Source organism: Prionailurus viverrinus, chromosome B4, assembly GCF_022837055.1.
Source record: "Prionailurus viverrinus isolate Anna chromosome B4, UM_Priviv_1.0, whole genome shotgun sequence".
NCBI lineage: Eukaryota > Metazoa > Chordata > Mammalia > Carnivora > Felidae > Prionailurus > Prionailurus viverrinus.
Window position 1 is genome coordinate 34,712,196 of NC_062567.1, and position 15,736 is coordinate 34,727,931.

General features: G+C 46.4%; 1 protein-coding gene across 11 annotated transcripts in view; it reads right to left on the reverse strand.

Annotated features, from left to right (window-relative positions):
- The window catches only part of LOC125169584 (maestro heat-like repeat-containing protein family member 1), a 97,885-nt gene that overhangs the window by 7,949 nt on the left and 74,200 nt on the right, over positions 1-15,736 (reverse strand). For 6 of the 11 annotated variants that reach the window (XM_047865042.1, XM_047865043.1, XM_047865045.1 and 3 more), the window contains 14 exons: positions 13,796-13,900; positions 12,998-13,133; positions 12,446-12,543; positions 11,741-11,890; positions 10,483-10,637; positions 10,103-10,238; positions 9,300-9,493; positions 8,284-8,421; positions 7,980-8,097; positions 7,418-7,558; positions 6,879-7,052; positions 2,743-2,901; positions 2,235-2,357; positions 401-506 (listed from right to left, as the gene is read on the reverse strand). In XM_047865042.1, coding sequence (XP_047720998.1) covers positions 401-506; positions 2,235-2,357; positions 2,743-2,901; positions 6,879-7,052; positions 7,418-7,558; positions 7,980-8,097; positions 8,284-8,421; positions 9,300-9,493; positions 10,103-10,238; positions 10,483-10,637; positions 11,741-11,890; positions 12,446-12,543; positions 12,998-13,133; positions 13,796-13,900 — 1,933 coding nt within the window. Of the gene's footprint in view, positions 1-400; positions 507-2,234; positions 2,358-2,742; positions 2,902-6,878; positions 7,104-7,417; positions 7,581-7,979; positions 8,098-8,283; positions 8,422-9,299; positions 9,494-10,102; positions 10,239-10,482; positions 10,638-11,740; positions 11,891-12,445; positions 12,544-12,997; positions 13,134-13,795; positions 13,901-15,736 lie in introns of those variants that run through there. The other 5 variants (XM_047865044.1, XM_047865051.1, XM_047865050.1 and 2 more) reach the window with 5 other exon arrangements.

The following is a 15,736-nucleotide window of genomic DNA, read 5'->3' on the forward strand; positions in this document are numbered from 1 at the left end:
TAACATGGATTTCTTTTCATGCTTATTTATTTATTTATTTATTTTGAGAGAGAGAGAGCCGGTGAACTGTGGAGAGGAAGAGAGAGAGGGAGAGAGAGAATCCCAAGCAGGTTCTGTTCTGTCAGTACAGAGCCAACATGAGGCTCTATCTCACAAAGAGTGAGATCAGGGCCTGAGCCCAAATCAAGATTCGGATGCTCAAATGACTGAGCCACCCAGGTGCCCCTCTAACATGGACTTTGAGCCTGGGTCACAGGACAGCCTCTCTAATCAGGTCAGAGCTAGGAAAGGAAGTGACCTGTTTCACAGTACCATGGTTCTGGCTTAGCCCTTGTGGAAGGTCAAGGAGGGTCCCTTGCTGAAGACAAGAGGGAAAAGCTGCCAGGAGGAAGCATCTTACCTATGAAGTTGATGGCAGCTTCCCGTAGGAAGGACTGAGGGCTCGTCAGGAAGTCGAAGCTCTGGGACAGAAACTCCCCCACAAGCTGTATTTTTTTTGTGCCCACCTGCGGAGCCAAAGAGGGGTGGTGCTGACCAGGAGCTGGGGGGGGGGGGCGGTGCCTGGGAGCACCACTAGAGGTCCCCTCACCCCCCTCACCCTGTCCACAAGCAGCACTGTTCTGTCTTTAGTCAGCTGAAAGAGCTTCAACCTGGAACCTCAGAGATCCCTACCCCAGTGACAGGGCAGACTTAGCAGGAAGTTCATAAAGAGGATTTTGCTGCTTCACACCAACATGATAAGGGGAAACACAACTGGTGTGGAGCCAGGAGACCCAGGGCTGAATACTGACTCTGACACTGGCTCCAGTTTTCTTTTCTTTTTTTTTTTTTTAATAGAATTTGTTGGCCAGTTGGCTAACGTACAGTGTGTAGTGTGCTCTTGGTTTTGGGGGTAGATTCCCGTGATTCATCCCTTACATACAACACCCAGTGCTCATCCCAACAAGTGCCCTCCTCAATGCCCATCACCAACTTTCCCCTCTTCCCCACCCCCCCATCTACTCTCAGTTTGTCCTCTGTATTTAAGAGTCTCTTATGGTTTGCCTCCCTCCCCCTCTGTTTTAAACTATTTTTTTCCCCTTCCCTTCCCCCATGGTCTTCTGTTAAGTTTCTCAAGTTCCACATATGAATGAAAACATATGGTATCTGTCTTTCTCTGACTAACTTATTTCACTTAGCATAATACCCTCCAGTTCCATCCATGTTGTTGCAAATGGCCCGATTTCATTCTTTCTCATTGCCAAGTAGTATTCCATTGTATTATACCCCATCTTCTTAATCCATTCATCAGTTGATGGACATTTGGGCTTTTTCCATGATTTGGCTATTGTTGAAAATGCTGCTATAAACATTGGGGTACATATGCCCCTATGCATCACCACTCCTGTATCCCTTAGGTAAATTCCTAGCAGTGCTATTGCTGGGTCATAGGGTAGATCTATTTTTAACTTTTTGAGGAATCTCCACACTGTTTTCCAAAGTGGCTGCAACATCACTCATCATCAGGGAAATACAAATCAAAACCACATTGAGATACCACCTCACACCAGTCAGAGTGGCTAAAATTAACTCAGGAAACAACAGATGCTGGTGAGGATGTAGAGAAACGGGAACCCTCTTGGTGGGAATGCAAACTGGCTTCGGTTTTCTGATCTTTAAGAGTGGATATATAAGACCTGCCCATCCTTCCCAGAATTGCAAGGCTCCAGTGGGATAATGGATATAAAAGTGCTTTGTAAACCTAAAGTGGTCTACCTGTGTAAGGCAATAAGCACCCAAGTCCATAATATTAAAATTACTAATGTTAATTCCTAATCTACTTGCTTAGCCCTTAAATATTTACTTTTCAACAAGGATTCCTGACCTCATCCCTATTCTTGACTTCGTAGGAGCCACAGACCCTAACACCATGACCACTAAAGCCCTGATGACTCCTGCCTGCATCTCTTCCTGCCAAGTGTCACCAGAAAACCTCTGCCCCATTGCCATCTACTACCCTCACATGACCTCCCTAGCCTCTGAAAGCAGACACTGGGATGCTAAGAGAATCAAATATGAAGAACCAAGGACTGGCCTCCCAAATGTGTGTTCTCAGATTTTGCTGATGGTAAAGAATGAGAATTGAGGAAGAAAGAATGTATCTTCTGTCAGCCCTCCCCTCCTTAGCCTCTTAGCCTGCCTTTGGGTTCCTGACATGAGTATTGTGGCCTGGCTTCTCAGAGACTCTCACTCACCAGGTACTTGCACGTTTCTTCCAATACCTGGATGTGATCACTGAGGGTGGTGTGCTGGAATGTCTGTGTGAGTGATGACCAGCCAATCACCTTAGTCCACTCAGTCAGGGCCCCTCCACAGGCCTATGGGATGGAGAGAAGGGGATCCCCAAAGCCTCACTCCTATGGCTCTGTGGAGCCAGGGCAGGAGGCTAAGTGGAAGACCATGAAGGTAGCCCCCAGGGGGCTCAGTTGAGGGTTTGGAGCTGGAATCAGGTAAAACGTGGGACCTTGTTCAGGACATGGGACATAAATAGCTTCAGGAAACAGAACCATATCAGGATGAGATCAATAGCACCCAAAAGAGGGGGTAAAAGTGCTCAGAGCCAGCCCCAAGGATGACACCAAAGATGTGGACAGGAAATGTACAGCCAAGGCTGGGCTCATGAAATAGAGTCAAAGGGAAGGGGGCTCTGCTCTAGCAAAAAAAGGAGGGGTGGGAATCTTTCAGGACAAAGGTCGCCAGTACCTTGACTACCTCGGTGTTATTATCCTGAATGCTAAGCAGCAGCGGGACTAGAAAACTGTAGATCTCTCTTCGGGTGATGGCTCCCGGCTTGAATTTGTGAACTCGATGCAGCATGTGGCCCAGGGCAGAGGTGGCCGAGATCTTCACCAGGTCCCTCTCCTGCCACGAAGAGCAAAACGGAGATGGGCGGCTGTGCTTTCCCTCTGGCCCTGCCTGGCCTGGCTCCCTACTCCCACATCTCATTTCCACGTCCAAAGTACCCTGATGGCACTGTGTTTACCATGTAAAGGCAACACGGTTTGTGTATCTGAGTAATTCTCTTAGAGTCCAGAGCTAGTAAGTCCCTCTGTTAAGGCACAGGCTTAGAGAAGCCAAGATCATAGTTTCAGTTCCGCCCTGGGCCACACTGACAGCTTAATTTCTCTTCTAAGGATTTAGCTAAGGATTTGGCTAAAATTTCAGCAAAATTTTTATTTTAAAAAAAAAATTTTTTTTAACGTTTATTTATTTTTGAGACAGAGAGAGACAGAGCATGAACGGGGGAGGGTCAGAGAGAGAGGGAGACACAGAATCGGAAACAGGCTCCAGGCTCTGAGCCATCAGCACAGAGCCCAACGCGGGGCTGGAACTCACAGACCATGAGATCATGACCTGAGTCGAAGTCGGACGCTCAACGGACTGAGCGACCCAGGCGCCCCAGCGAAATTTTTAAAAATACCTATAGCTATCCTAGTTATACTGTGAATAAAATTGTTTAAATCGATATTAGCTTGTACTAATTAACAACGGTCATAAACAGCTAAACTATACACTTTCAAGAGTATATTCTATGTTAATTGAACAAATGCTTATTGGGTAGCTCTCAGGAGCTAGGCATAGCACCAAATAACAGAGATGTGGTGGGACAAGACAGATAGTCCCTGAACTTGTAGGGTTTGGGAAGCAGACATTTTAACAAAATAGATATACATGTTGTTATTTTTTGCACAGTGAACATAATAACAAAACAGATGATTCAGTGTTAGTACTTTAACTAAAAAGTATCCCAGGTAGTTTGGCTCAAGATCAGTGATTGAGTACTGCTTCACTTATCCCTTCCTGCCCCAAATCCCTGAAAGAAATAGTAGAGACACGTCTCTTTAAATCCATAATGGTTCTGAAATAGTAGATGGGATCCTCCCTGACAGAGGACTAGAATGTCCCTGAAAGACACACAGCAGACAGGATTGGAATTAAAGTTGAAACCATAGCCCAAAGTGTGGGCAAGAACAGACTGCTGGAGGAGGTGGGCATGTTCTGGGAATGCTCCAAGCTTAACAGCTCTGAATGTGAGGAGCAGAAGCAGATGCTGGGCAACTGACAGGGTGGTCATTCGGAGAGGGGTAGTCCAGGGGCACAGCACAGTGTCTCCTTCCGTGCTGCCCTCCCAGTATCCTCCTTGCTAAATAGCAAGCAGGAGGGAGACATACCACCCCCACAGAGCAGGGAGTGTGCTATCTCGACCAGAGAGAGGGGATGGGGCCCTGCGAGTCTGGCAACACCCAGGAAGAACAGGGAATCCCACAAAGACTGGCTATTGGTGCATCCTACTGGCCACATATCCCTGGACACGTCCCACAGTTACTGAAGCCGGGCTGCAGTCATAGGTATTACTTTCACAGAGGGCTGGCCAAGAGTCAGTAGTGTAAACTTTCCAGAACTCACCACCAAGACTCACCAAATGTTCAGGAAAACCAGGACCACAAGAGAAACAAACAAAAACCTGCACCACCCGAGGATACAATTAATAATACAATGTAGGGGCGCCTGGGTGGCTCAGTCGGTTGGGCGTCTGACTTCGGCTCAGGTCACAATTTCACTGTCCGTGAGTTCAAGCCCCGCGTCAGGCTCTGTGCTGACTGCTCAGAGCCTGGAGCCTGTTTCAGATTCTGTGTCTCCCTCTCTCTCTGCTCCTCCCCCGTTCATGCTCTGTCTCTCTCTGTCTCAAAAATAAATAAACGTTAAAATAAATAAATAAATAAATAATACAATGTAAACAAAACCTTAGAGACAGTATAATTGAATCATCCAGAAGATTTTGTAATACCTATCTATAGATAGATATAGATATAGATATGACATTTTTTAAACTCCAAACTTTGAACTTATAAATAAATGAGTAAATAAATAAATACAGGCAAAAGTCAGGTAGTGTCTCTATAGAATAATGTAATAGCTATTCAGATACCACACCATCAACTAGAAGAGAAAAATAAAGAGGAAGGACCTGCTTCATAAAAAATATTAAATAAAAATTCAATAGGTGGGTTGGATAGCAGAATAACCACAGCTAAAGTGTGAGTTAGTAAGAGGAGAATCAGCCCAGAAATTCTTCCAAGGTGGACAAAGAGATGGGAAATATGAAAGCAAAATGAAGAAACACAGAGAATAAATCTAAAGAAATTGCAAAGGACAGAACAGAAAGAAGAGAAAAAAAGAGGATATAGCAACAAAATAATAGAAGAAAATTTTACAAATGGTAAAACAACAGAGATTTACCTAAGTTCCTCTGGCTAGGTGAATCATAAAAGCAGCACCAGGAACCCAGATCCTATGACCCGAGGGTCAGTGTTCTTTTCATTCTGGCAGGTTGTCATTGTGTACATGATAACCGTTTACTATTTCTTGATTAGACCATAAATCTCAACTTTCCATTCTAGCAATATGGGAGAAAAGATAACCTGATAACTTTACCACTATAAATGCCTTTAAATGCTAGATAATAAATACCCCCAAAATTAAAAAAAAAATTTTTTAATGTTTATTTATTTTTTCAGAGAGAGAGAGAGAGAGAGAGAGAGAGAGAGCATGAGTGGGGGAGGGGCAGAGAGAGAGGCAGACCCAGAATTCGAAGCAGGCTCCAGGCTCTGAGCTGTCAGCACAGAGCCCAACGTGAGGCTCGAACTCAGGAACTGCGAGATCATGACCTGAGCTGAAGTCAGACGCTCAACTGACTGAGCCACCCAGGTGCCCCTACCCCCCCTAAATTTTTTAATGTATAGCTAAGCTTTAAGGAAGTAAGAGAGATTCCCAGAAGCCAAAGATGAAGAGGTTCCTGACGCTCCAGCTACTGTGGGGGTAGGAGGATGCCACCAGTCTCAATAGCTGAGGGGCACATCTGTTCATACCAGCTGGTCTCCCTGGCTGGCCCACAAGGAAACCAGAAACTGGGAAGCAAGCACCCTGGGCAGACAGCTCCAAGAGAAGCCCTCTACTTAATGCACGAAGTTTCTTTTTCTTCCCTTGATTCTCTCATGTCACAGTTCCAAAACAAGCCCCATGGGAGTCTATAGGAGCCAAAACTCTGAGGGAGGGGAAGCTTACTCTCCATCTGAAGGAGCTGAGACCCCAAGAGGATGGATAAGCCCCCATTGCTTTATTTCCTCTGCCATCATCCCACTTGGCCCCGTTGTGGGCACATAGAGGTGCCTGGCACTGCAGAGTAACTAAAGTACCAGCTTTCTTGTGAGACAACTGGAAAAAGGGAGCCCCAAAGAACTGTAAAACCAGGGAGGTCACAGAGAGGAAGGAGCTAGGGAGAGTGACCCTATAAAGTTGTTTATGAGCTCCTGTGTTCACTCCATGCATAGATCTGACCCTAAACCACATACCATAGACTTTGAAAACTGAACTACAGGACAGACAACAGTCCAGGTCCCAGGCTGAGATGTGAAATGGATTGGTATTGGTGTAGGTAGTTCAGATTCCTGAGCCTTTGAGTCCTTTTGACAAGGTTCCTAGCATTCTAGGGTTCCTGTGTTATCTGGGAGAAGGGTAAAGTTGTGACTTGTCTCCCCACACTTCACTCCAGAACCAATTTCATAGCAGGGTGCCATTTTTTTTTTCCTTCAGTGGCTCCTGGTGAGAGAATAGGTAGATAACTGTGTGCTAGGTCTGTCTGTAATGGAGAATGCACTGGGGACAACCCTATGCATGGCTTCAGGTAGCCAAGTATCCTTTTTGCTACCCCTTGGTGACTTCAGCCTTCTGCCACAGTCCCACAGCCCTGCCCCAGTACCCTCTGCTCAGTTTCCAGGGCTCATCCTCAGTCCCAGCCCATACTGTTTCCAACTGATCCTAGGAACTTTGGCCCGTACATCATTGATGAGTGGACGCAGCTGCTTGGAGATGCTGCAAAATACCACCTTGGTGTTCTGTTGCTTCCCAAAGCAGATGATGTTCCGTAGGCTCTTTACTGCCTGCATTGTCACTCGTGCCTCATTCTTCAGGAAGTCTCGCAAGAATGGAACCTGGCTCTTCAGAGATTCTGACTATTTGGAAGAAGGCAGAGATCACTCACCACCTGAGGATCCTGCAACACCCTAGGGACAGGATTTTTAGAAAACAGTGCCTAAGAGGAACAGACATGGGGAATCTGAGGGCCAGATGTGCCCAGGAAGTAGAAGGCTGGTGTTCACAAGGTTTAGGAGGTCTGATGGCCAGTCTATGTAAGTCTACAAACTGGATGTTGTGCTGTCCTTGGACGAGAGGTTGGGGAATGTACTATGTCCTGGGTAACTAAGAGAACCAAGAGGTAAGCCCAATTCTTCAGGGAGAAGAAGAATTGGGCTGAAGAGGTAAGCCCAATTCTTCAGGGAGTAGCACTCGATTCCCATTTGGTCCTCCCCACTCTTACTTGTCCTGGGTGCAATGCAAGGTTACTGATTCCACGGAGCCCAACTTCTTTCATAATGATGTTGGGCTCGTTGGTCCACTTGATTAGATTGCCCAAAAAGTCTTGCCCCACAGTCTGAGCCACTGATCGGTGCCAGAGCAGCTGTGGGTATGAGGAGACACAGCTATGGATGGAGAAAAGGTTATAAGTACCCAGTACTCCCTCAGTCCTCCCTCAGATCCCATACTCAGGTAATGTGTGTGTCCAGTTGAGCACAGTAGTAGATCTGTATACACGGGGTGGAGACTAAGTTTAGGAGGTAGAGGATAATGCTGAAAAGGTTTGAAGTTTGAGTCAAGTGCTAGGATCCATGGATCATTCTGGAGCACAAGCCGCTGGCCCCCTCCTCAGGCTTTCCTGCCTCCTTTAACCAGGCACCTGAAGTGCCAGAGAAGGGACCCCACTTTAAATGACTTAAGATTATCCGTTCTCTTTCTGGGGCTAGTTATTTAACATTTCCGTTAAATGTTCCTCAGCCCAGGATATGAATGGCTCAGGCTGTGGACCTTTCCCCACGCTTCACCTGTGCATAGAAAGTCCTGGCCAGAATCCTCCTGTGATAGTTGGAGCTATAGAGGATGTTCCTGATGAGGTTGAGGATTCGATGCAGGATGGCAGGTTCACAGTTCTTCACAATGCCACTGGGGTGGGACACAGGAAGCCAAGAGTTGCTGGCGGGGGTGGGGGGGGGGGCAGGTGGCAAGGGACCAGCATGCATGGAACAAGGAAGACACGAAGGCAGGAGACCAAAGGATTGGGAGGTGGGGAAGGGGCCACTAAAGGCTGGCACTAGAGCAGTACCAGGGTTACTGGGGAAATAGCCTCACCTTGTCAGGTCCATGATCCCTATGTAGTAAAACTTGGGGCTGGACAGAAGGTCCCAGCAGTGATGCTGATTTGCATAGACCACCACTCCTTCATATGCAGCTGCCACGAACACCAGCTTCACTACCTCCAAGGCACAACTGAAGGTCACCACCATTGGGTGTGTGAAAAGAAAGGGAGAGAAGGATGAACAAGGCATTATGCCCCGATCTGCATCCTGTGCTTGCAAACCAGGAGACAGTTTCCTGCTTGGGTAGCTGGGTTTTCCTTTCCTGCTGACAAGAATCAATGGCTCTGTGAAAGCCATTTCCAAATGCCCATCCACTCCCTCAACTCTGGCCCTCATCTAACCACAGAGTCCTATGAAAGAGACTATAGAGATATCTGAGTGCTATGGTTTTCCAATTCTGCTCTCTGGGGCACAGAATGGGGTTAGGATATCTCTTCAACTCCACACCCACCTAATCAGTATGTGGTTTTATTTGGTTTTGGTTTTATTTTTTCTCATTTTATATAAGATTCCATATGGATAGAATGTCCTGAGGTTTAAAAGAAAAAAAAAAAAGCATGACAACCACATATTTAGGAGTCCAGCCCCCATTTTTGAGATGAGAAAACAGAATTCCCAGTTGTGACTTGTGCAAGACAGCAAAGCTAGTGACAAAGCCAAGTCAAAGGTGATCCAGATTCGAATGCCACAACAGCATGGAGAGAATGACAAAGATGCGGGCTTGCCCGACCACCTACCATCTAGTTGAATCTCTTCATGGGCAGTTATGAATATGGACATGAACTACTGAGTGAATCAGCTGAAGAATGCATACAAGAAGATGATAAATGAGAAGCTTGAAAATATGTGAGAATATTCTAGCACATGTGACCACAGTACGCACACCCGTGTTCTGTCTCCGCTCTTCTGTTCTCTTCCTTGGCATTCCTAGGGGGCCAGCATCCAGTTGTCCAGGGCCCTCTGGAATGGACTAGTCCCAGCTGTCCGTCACAAGGCTGTTGGGCTTACCTAGTAGGATCAAAGGGCTTGCTTTTGCGGCCTGGGCCCTCCTCCCTGTTGTAGACCACCATCTTCTGGGGGACGTTTTGTTCAATCACCCAGTAGAGATGATGCAGTATAGCCAGCAACAGCCGGGGGTAGAGCTCCTGGACAGCCTCCTGGCACAGGGACCCTGACAGCATCTCACACAAAGCACATGTCACCTGGCAGATGGTGGATAAAGACATAAAATGGTCCCACAGCCCCACACACTGAGTCCCACACCCTGCCCTCCCTATCACTGCCCAAAGGGCACAGCTCACTCTAACTCAGGCTTATAAGAAGCATCTAAGAACTGAAAGCCCACCACTCTTCCCTAGGAAAATAAGGGGGCCATACACAGGCAATCTGCTTTCTCTTCACTCTCTTGACATCAAAAACAAAATTGGAAGCAACTCTAACATTTTTAGGAGAAAAGGATTTGGGGAATACTTTGTCCATCCCTGGTAACCAAACCTCTTCTGCCTCTAACCCCCATGCCACACCCCAGCCCCTGGGAAAAGGAGTACCAGCCCCAGAATCAGGAGACAGAGAAAACTGCTTAGCTTTAAACATCAGTTTCCTTGTCCATAAAATGTGATCAATCCCTGCTCTCTCTGCAACATGCAGTTCTTAGATATACAGGTACCAAGAGGAGGTACAAGTGTAAATCAAATGTACAGTATTAGTGATTGCTCCTCTAAGACCTGGTCCCACCCTGCAGCTCTTGACCTTCAGCTCTGCCCCCAAGTCCCAGAACAGGAAGTCCTCGGCTCCCCTGCTCCCATGCTGACCGCCACAGGCTGGAAGGCCATCTCCCTAGATTCCTCTCTGGAGTGGAGCTTTTCCAGGATGCCTATGAGCAGCTGCAGGACGCTGATTGTGGTCTCTCGCCGGGTGCCAAATGCCTTCCAAAGGGCCAGATTGGTTCTGCAGGACCCAGGGGCAGCTATGTCACAGGCCCTAGTGACCAAGCTCCTAGGATTAGTCTGGTCTTGGGCCTTTGAAGGGCCAGTTGTCAGGGTCTAGACTTGGCCAGAGAACGCAGACAGGAAGTGTGATTGGTGTCAAAGAGAAAGCATCCCAATGCATTGATTTTTGGGCTGGGCTTGGGCTGAGGCAGGGGAGGGTGTACTGGGCTGGAGACTGTGTTCCCAGGCCATGAGAGGGGTACCTGTCCCAAGGCAGGGTCTTGTTGAGCAGCATGGGCACAACCCTGTGGGTGTTGTTGCCAGCCAGCAAGCACATGGCCCGCATTGTCTCCTCCTTCGTGTTGGGCTCCAGCTGTAAGTTGAGCCGTCCCACAATCCCCTCCACAATTTCTTCAATCTATAGGGAAGAGCCAAAAGAGTCTCAGCAAGTGTTTCCTTGCTACCTTCCCCCTTCCTTCCTACCTACCAACTCCCTGACTCAAGGGGCTACTTGCAATCCTGCCAGTGACTCTTAAGGCAGAATTCTAGGGTGCCAGAGGCTGAACCAGCATGGGTGACAAAAGGAACTCCAGAAGCTGGCACCAATGTCCACTAGGACAGATGTCTGCCTGCAGCCCAAAGTCCAGAGAGTTACTCCTAGGTGACTCGGGAGACACAAAAGGCTCTGGAAGGGAGACAAAAGCCCTATACACCCTTCAGGGCTTCTTCTTCCCACTGAGATCAACTTGAAACCCCTGAAACTGCAGGAACAGTTTGCATTGAATGTGGGGGTACCATAGACTCTCATCTGGCCCTTAGATTCCTAGTTTATGGCCCGCTGCCAAGTCCGTTTTATTGTAATACCTCAAGGACACCCTCAGAAGTATCCTTCCATTTCTGGCACCTAGGCCAGGCAAGCCACATAAGTGAGTGAAGGCAATAGGTGTCAGGGGATTCAGAGATAGGAAGGTCTAGAGAGCCCGTGCCATATATAAAAGGGACAGTGGCCACTCAAAGAATTGCCCTATGTGACCTCATTTAAAAGTTTTTCTCAGTGAGGCGGGAAATGTGGATTTTTAGGCAAAACCTTCCTGTTTGTACACATTATCCTGAAAGAAAATGTACTCAAAGGTCAGTCATTCCATGAGCTTGCTAGTTTGCAATCCACAACCTTACCTTCACAGAAATCTAAGCCCCCTGACCGCCCCCTCCCTGGGAATCAGAGTGAATCCCCCCTTCAATGCTTCCTTGTGCTTCGGCCACTAGGCCCTGCAGCTGCCCACACCACTGCTTGTGGTTGTCTTTCTCTGAAGAACCAGCCCTGAGCTCAGAATTACAGATGTCCAAGCTCAGTGGGACCACAGAGTAAATCCAGCCCAAGCCTACATGTTAGAGGTGAGTGAATTAAGGCCTACAAGGAAAGGGACTTCCCAAGGCCCTTCAGCTGGTTTGGAATAGAGCCAGCAGAGAGCCCAGGCTCCTGGCGTGCATGACAGAGCTCCCACCACAGCACCACACTACCTTTATCATATCTCTGCCCCGTTCTTTCATGACAGCACTCATCAGCTGGGCTGCTGCCAGAGACACCGTGGCCTTGCTGTCAGTCAGACCCTCCATGGCTGTCAGCACCAGGTGGGTGAGCTGCATCTCGGTGAAGTACTCTGCAAATGCCTGTAAGGGTGGCATCAGGCCGCCTGCACCCAAGGCCTCCTGCTTGAGGTAGCCTGTGCCATCCTTCCTGGTTGGGGTAGGAGGAGAGTCCTTCTCTTGGGAACATGATGTGCTTTTGTCCTAGGCCTGTGCTGTCTGCCTAGCTCCTAGAAGACCCTTTCACTGGGAACAGAGTCTTTGGGAATGGGAGGGAGAAAATACTGACCTCAGATGTACCGAGGGGCTCACAGGTCAGGGTCAGAGTGCTGGGAAAGAAGGGCTGAGACCAAGATCCTTAATGACATGTGTTTGAGGCATGGGCTGAGTCTACAAAAAGCATCATTAGTGTGAAGCAAACGCTTCTGGGTGACAGGTAAGAAAGAAGGATTAGGACCCATGATGCTTAAGAGGGAGCATACTGTAGCATGTTGAAAATTTCCCCAAAGTAAAAGTTCACAATCAGCAATGGAATGGGAAAGGGGATGGAATAAAGGAGTCCCACCGCAGGAGTCTATAATATGATGTAGGTTAGAGGCCCAGGCTCTTCCCAGTTTGTCTCTGGCCCTGCCCTCTCACCTTGGCAATCTCAAAGGTGTTGTTATAGAACACGTTGGCACTATAGACTTCACTCTTGCCCTCTTCTTCCCATAAGCCCTGTTTTTTCCTTTGCATCTCTGAAACAAACATACCCGACCCCACCCCTCAGACACTTGAAAGGTGTCTTAGGTTCCCCTTAGGTTCCCATCTGCCCAACCCAAACCACCTACTGCACTAAATCAGCTTGGGGAGATGTTTATCCCATGGGGAAGGGGAATGAGCTGTAAGATAAGGAAAGGTGAGAGCTAATGTCAAAGGAACCCCCATGTTGCCTGCCTCAGAGCAGAGACAGAATAGGGTCAGAGTATGGTGCTCAGCCAGAGGGGGAGAAACTAATTCAAAAGAACTGTTTCCTGAGTAGCTATTTTGTCCCAAGAGGGTATAGGTAGATGTCTAGGGGCAGGTTCCTCATTGGAAATGAGGTTGCTCAGGTAACTTCCTAGCTCTCACTCTTCCAGAACAGTATGTGGGTGGATGGCCAAACCTAAATGGGAGGCCAGAGCAGAAGTGAAAAGAGGAGATTCTCCCTACGCTTTTGCAACAGGAGGATACGGTAGAGATTGTAGACTGCCTGTGAAGACAGGAAGCAGATGTTGTCCACTGGGTCCTGGCAGCGCATGGCCAGCAGCCTTACCAAGCACCCCAACCGAGAGAACTTGATCTCCACCTGGAGAGGAGAGCGGGAAGTCACCAGTTATCCCAGCCATTCCCTTAGGCTGAGTTAAAACGAGAGGAGGTGGGGATTCAGGAGAGATATGAAAGGAAAGACTAGGTGAGGTTAACGGGAATGAAATTAGACAGGTGGGTTGTAGCTATTAAAAACTTGTGGGATCATAGTTTTGGAATGACCTTACACTGTCCCTCTTCTTTGCCCCTTGATATTGCACTCATTGTTCAGGCCTAGCTCAAATGTCTCCTCCTCTATGAAGCTTTCCCTTCACTTACACTTCATTTGTGTTTTGATCTTTTATTCCTCCTAGATTTGGTTTGTACTTTCGTAATTGCCTTCTATTTAAGTTTGTTCTATGCATGCTTCTCTCCCCAGTGGACTATAAGATCCATGAAAATAGAAAAACTGTCTTGTCATCTATGTATCCACTGTAACGCTTAGCATGATGCCTGGTGAGTATTCAGTAACTGCTTGTTGAGATAGCTGGAATCAAACTGAACCAAGTGAAATGGAATTGAATTGGTGGACAGGGAAAAAGACAAAGGGAGGAAAGAGAGAAGGTGGGGTGAGGGTGAGTAATTGAGGCTAGGTAATATATGACCAAGTTTGACATAAGGGTAGAGATGAGGGCCCACGCTCCAGGGCAGGCTCCTGCTCACTCCAAAGTTGTTCCATTTTGCAGTGAAGCCAAGAATACGGGCAGCACACCACATGGCCCGTTCCCTCTCATTGTCGTTCTGGGAATTCAGCCATATGTTCAGATGCTAGAGGAAGAAGAGAATGAAGGGAGAGACCTGTTAAGCTGTATTCTGGAGGGTAGAAATGTAACCTGAACCTGGCTTCTGCACAGGATCAGGACAAGACTTCTGAGAACAGGACTTCTTTTGCTATCAGGCAGGTTATATGTGGCTCTGGCACCAGAAGCCCTTATACCTCCAGCCCCCAATTTACCTTATCTAAGTGCTAGAAACACCCTCATTTAACACCTCCTTTTTTTCAAATTAAATCAGGGGCTCTCAAATTATATTGACTATTATTCATTTCAATGGGGGTCAGTGTCCCCCAGGGTCCCCCAATAATGTTTTCCCAGTCTTCAATAGAAAGAGAACTTGGTAGTAACAAAAAAGAGTCACTATATTCACAGATTCCTAGCTGAATTATGTATAAACTTGCTTGAGAAATATAGTTATGGATGATTCCTATTTGAAACATAGTATGTCAGTGTATCACTATTGGTAAATTATGGACCCAAAATACCACCGATCCAAAGACGCATTGTCAATCTACAATAATCAATCTGATATTAATGGAACTAAACAAACAGCAATTTATAAATAAAAAAAAGAAGGGCAACAGATGAAAAATCTACAAGCAATGGAAGAGAATACTGATGCTGCATTGATAAGAAAACAACATTCTTCTTGAAGATTGGAAGAATTCTAGTGGGAGATCTGCAAGTCTTCCTTGCAGCCAGACTCTGATGAAATAGCCCCGTGCCAAGACTGTGGTCTCTAAATACCATTTTTCACTAAGAGGAATCATTGGTCATTGGAGAAACAGTTTATCCCAGGAATGAGACAGGAAATATACAAGATAATATACTGGAGAGCAAGGAAGCCATGAAAGACTATTGGCATTATATTAGAGGGATTCAGGAGCTAACCTGAAGAGGCTCCCATTGACCAAAGAAGGGACAATTTAAGCATCCATAAGAATAATAGTTGTAATTGATCAAAACATATGAAGCATTTAAAAATCCATTTTAGGGGCGCCTGGGTGGCTCAGTCGGTTGAGCGTCCGACTTCGGCTCAGGTTATGATCTCGCAGTCTCTGAGTTTGAGCCCGGTGTTGGGCTCTGTGCTGACAGCTCAGAGCCTGGAGCCTGCTTCGGATCCTGTGTCTCCCTCTCTCTCTGCCCCTCCCCTGCTCATGCTCTGTCTCTCTCTGTCAAAAATAAAATAAACATTAAAAAAATTTTTAATTCATTTTAAATTTATATGATACTAGAGAAATAACCCTCACTAGTTATCTTTGGATGACTAGGAAATAAATACTTACATTACCTTGACAGCTAATGAAGGGAAACCAGCATTTATCTTGTCTTTCCTATATGAGCTATACCTCAAAGTAACCAAACAGCTTATAAAGTCGATTTCTCTTTATAGAAGAATTCCAGGTAAAAATAAACAAGGAATGATAGAATTATAGTGTCATCACTTTGCAAAAATAATAGAAGTATATTGACTCAGTGGACTACTACATAGCAATAAAAAAATGATCTGATGCTACATGTAACAACATGAGTGAATCTCACAGATAAAATGTTGAAGCAAAATGATATAGACAAAAAAAAGTACATACTATAAAATTTCATTTATGTGAAGTTTAAAGAACAAGCTAAACTAATCTATGGTGATAGAAGTCAGAATAGTGGTTATCAGTGGTTATTCACTGGGAAAGGAAACTTTTGGGGGTCTTGGACATGTTCTATATCCTGATCTGATATTTACACAGATACATACATATATATACAAACATATATACATATATACATGTATATATGTATATATGTAAGAATGTATCTAAGTGTACACTTAAGA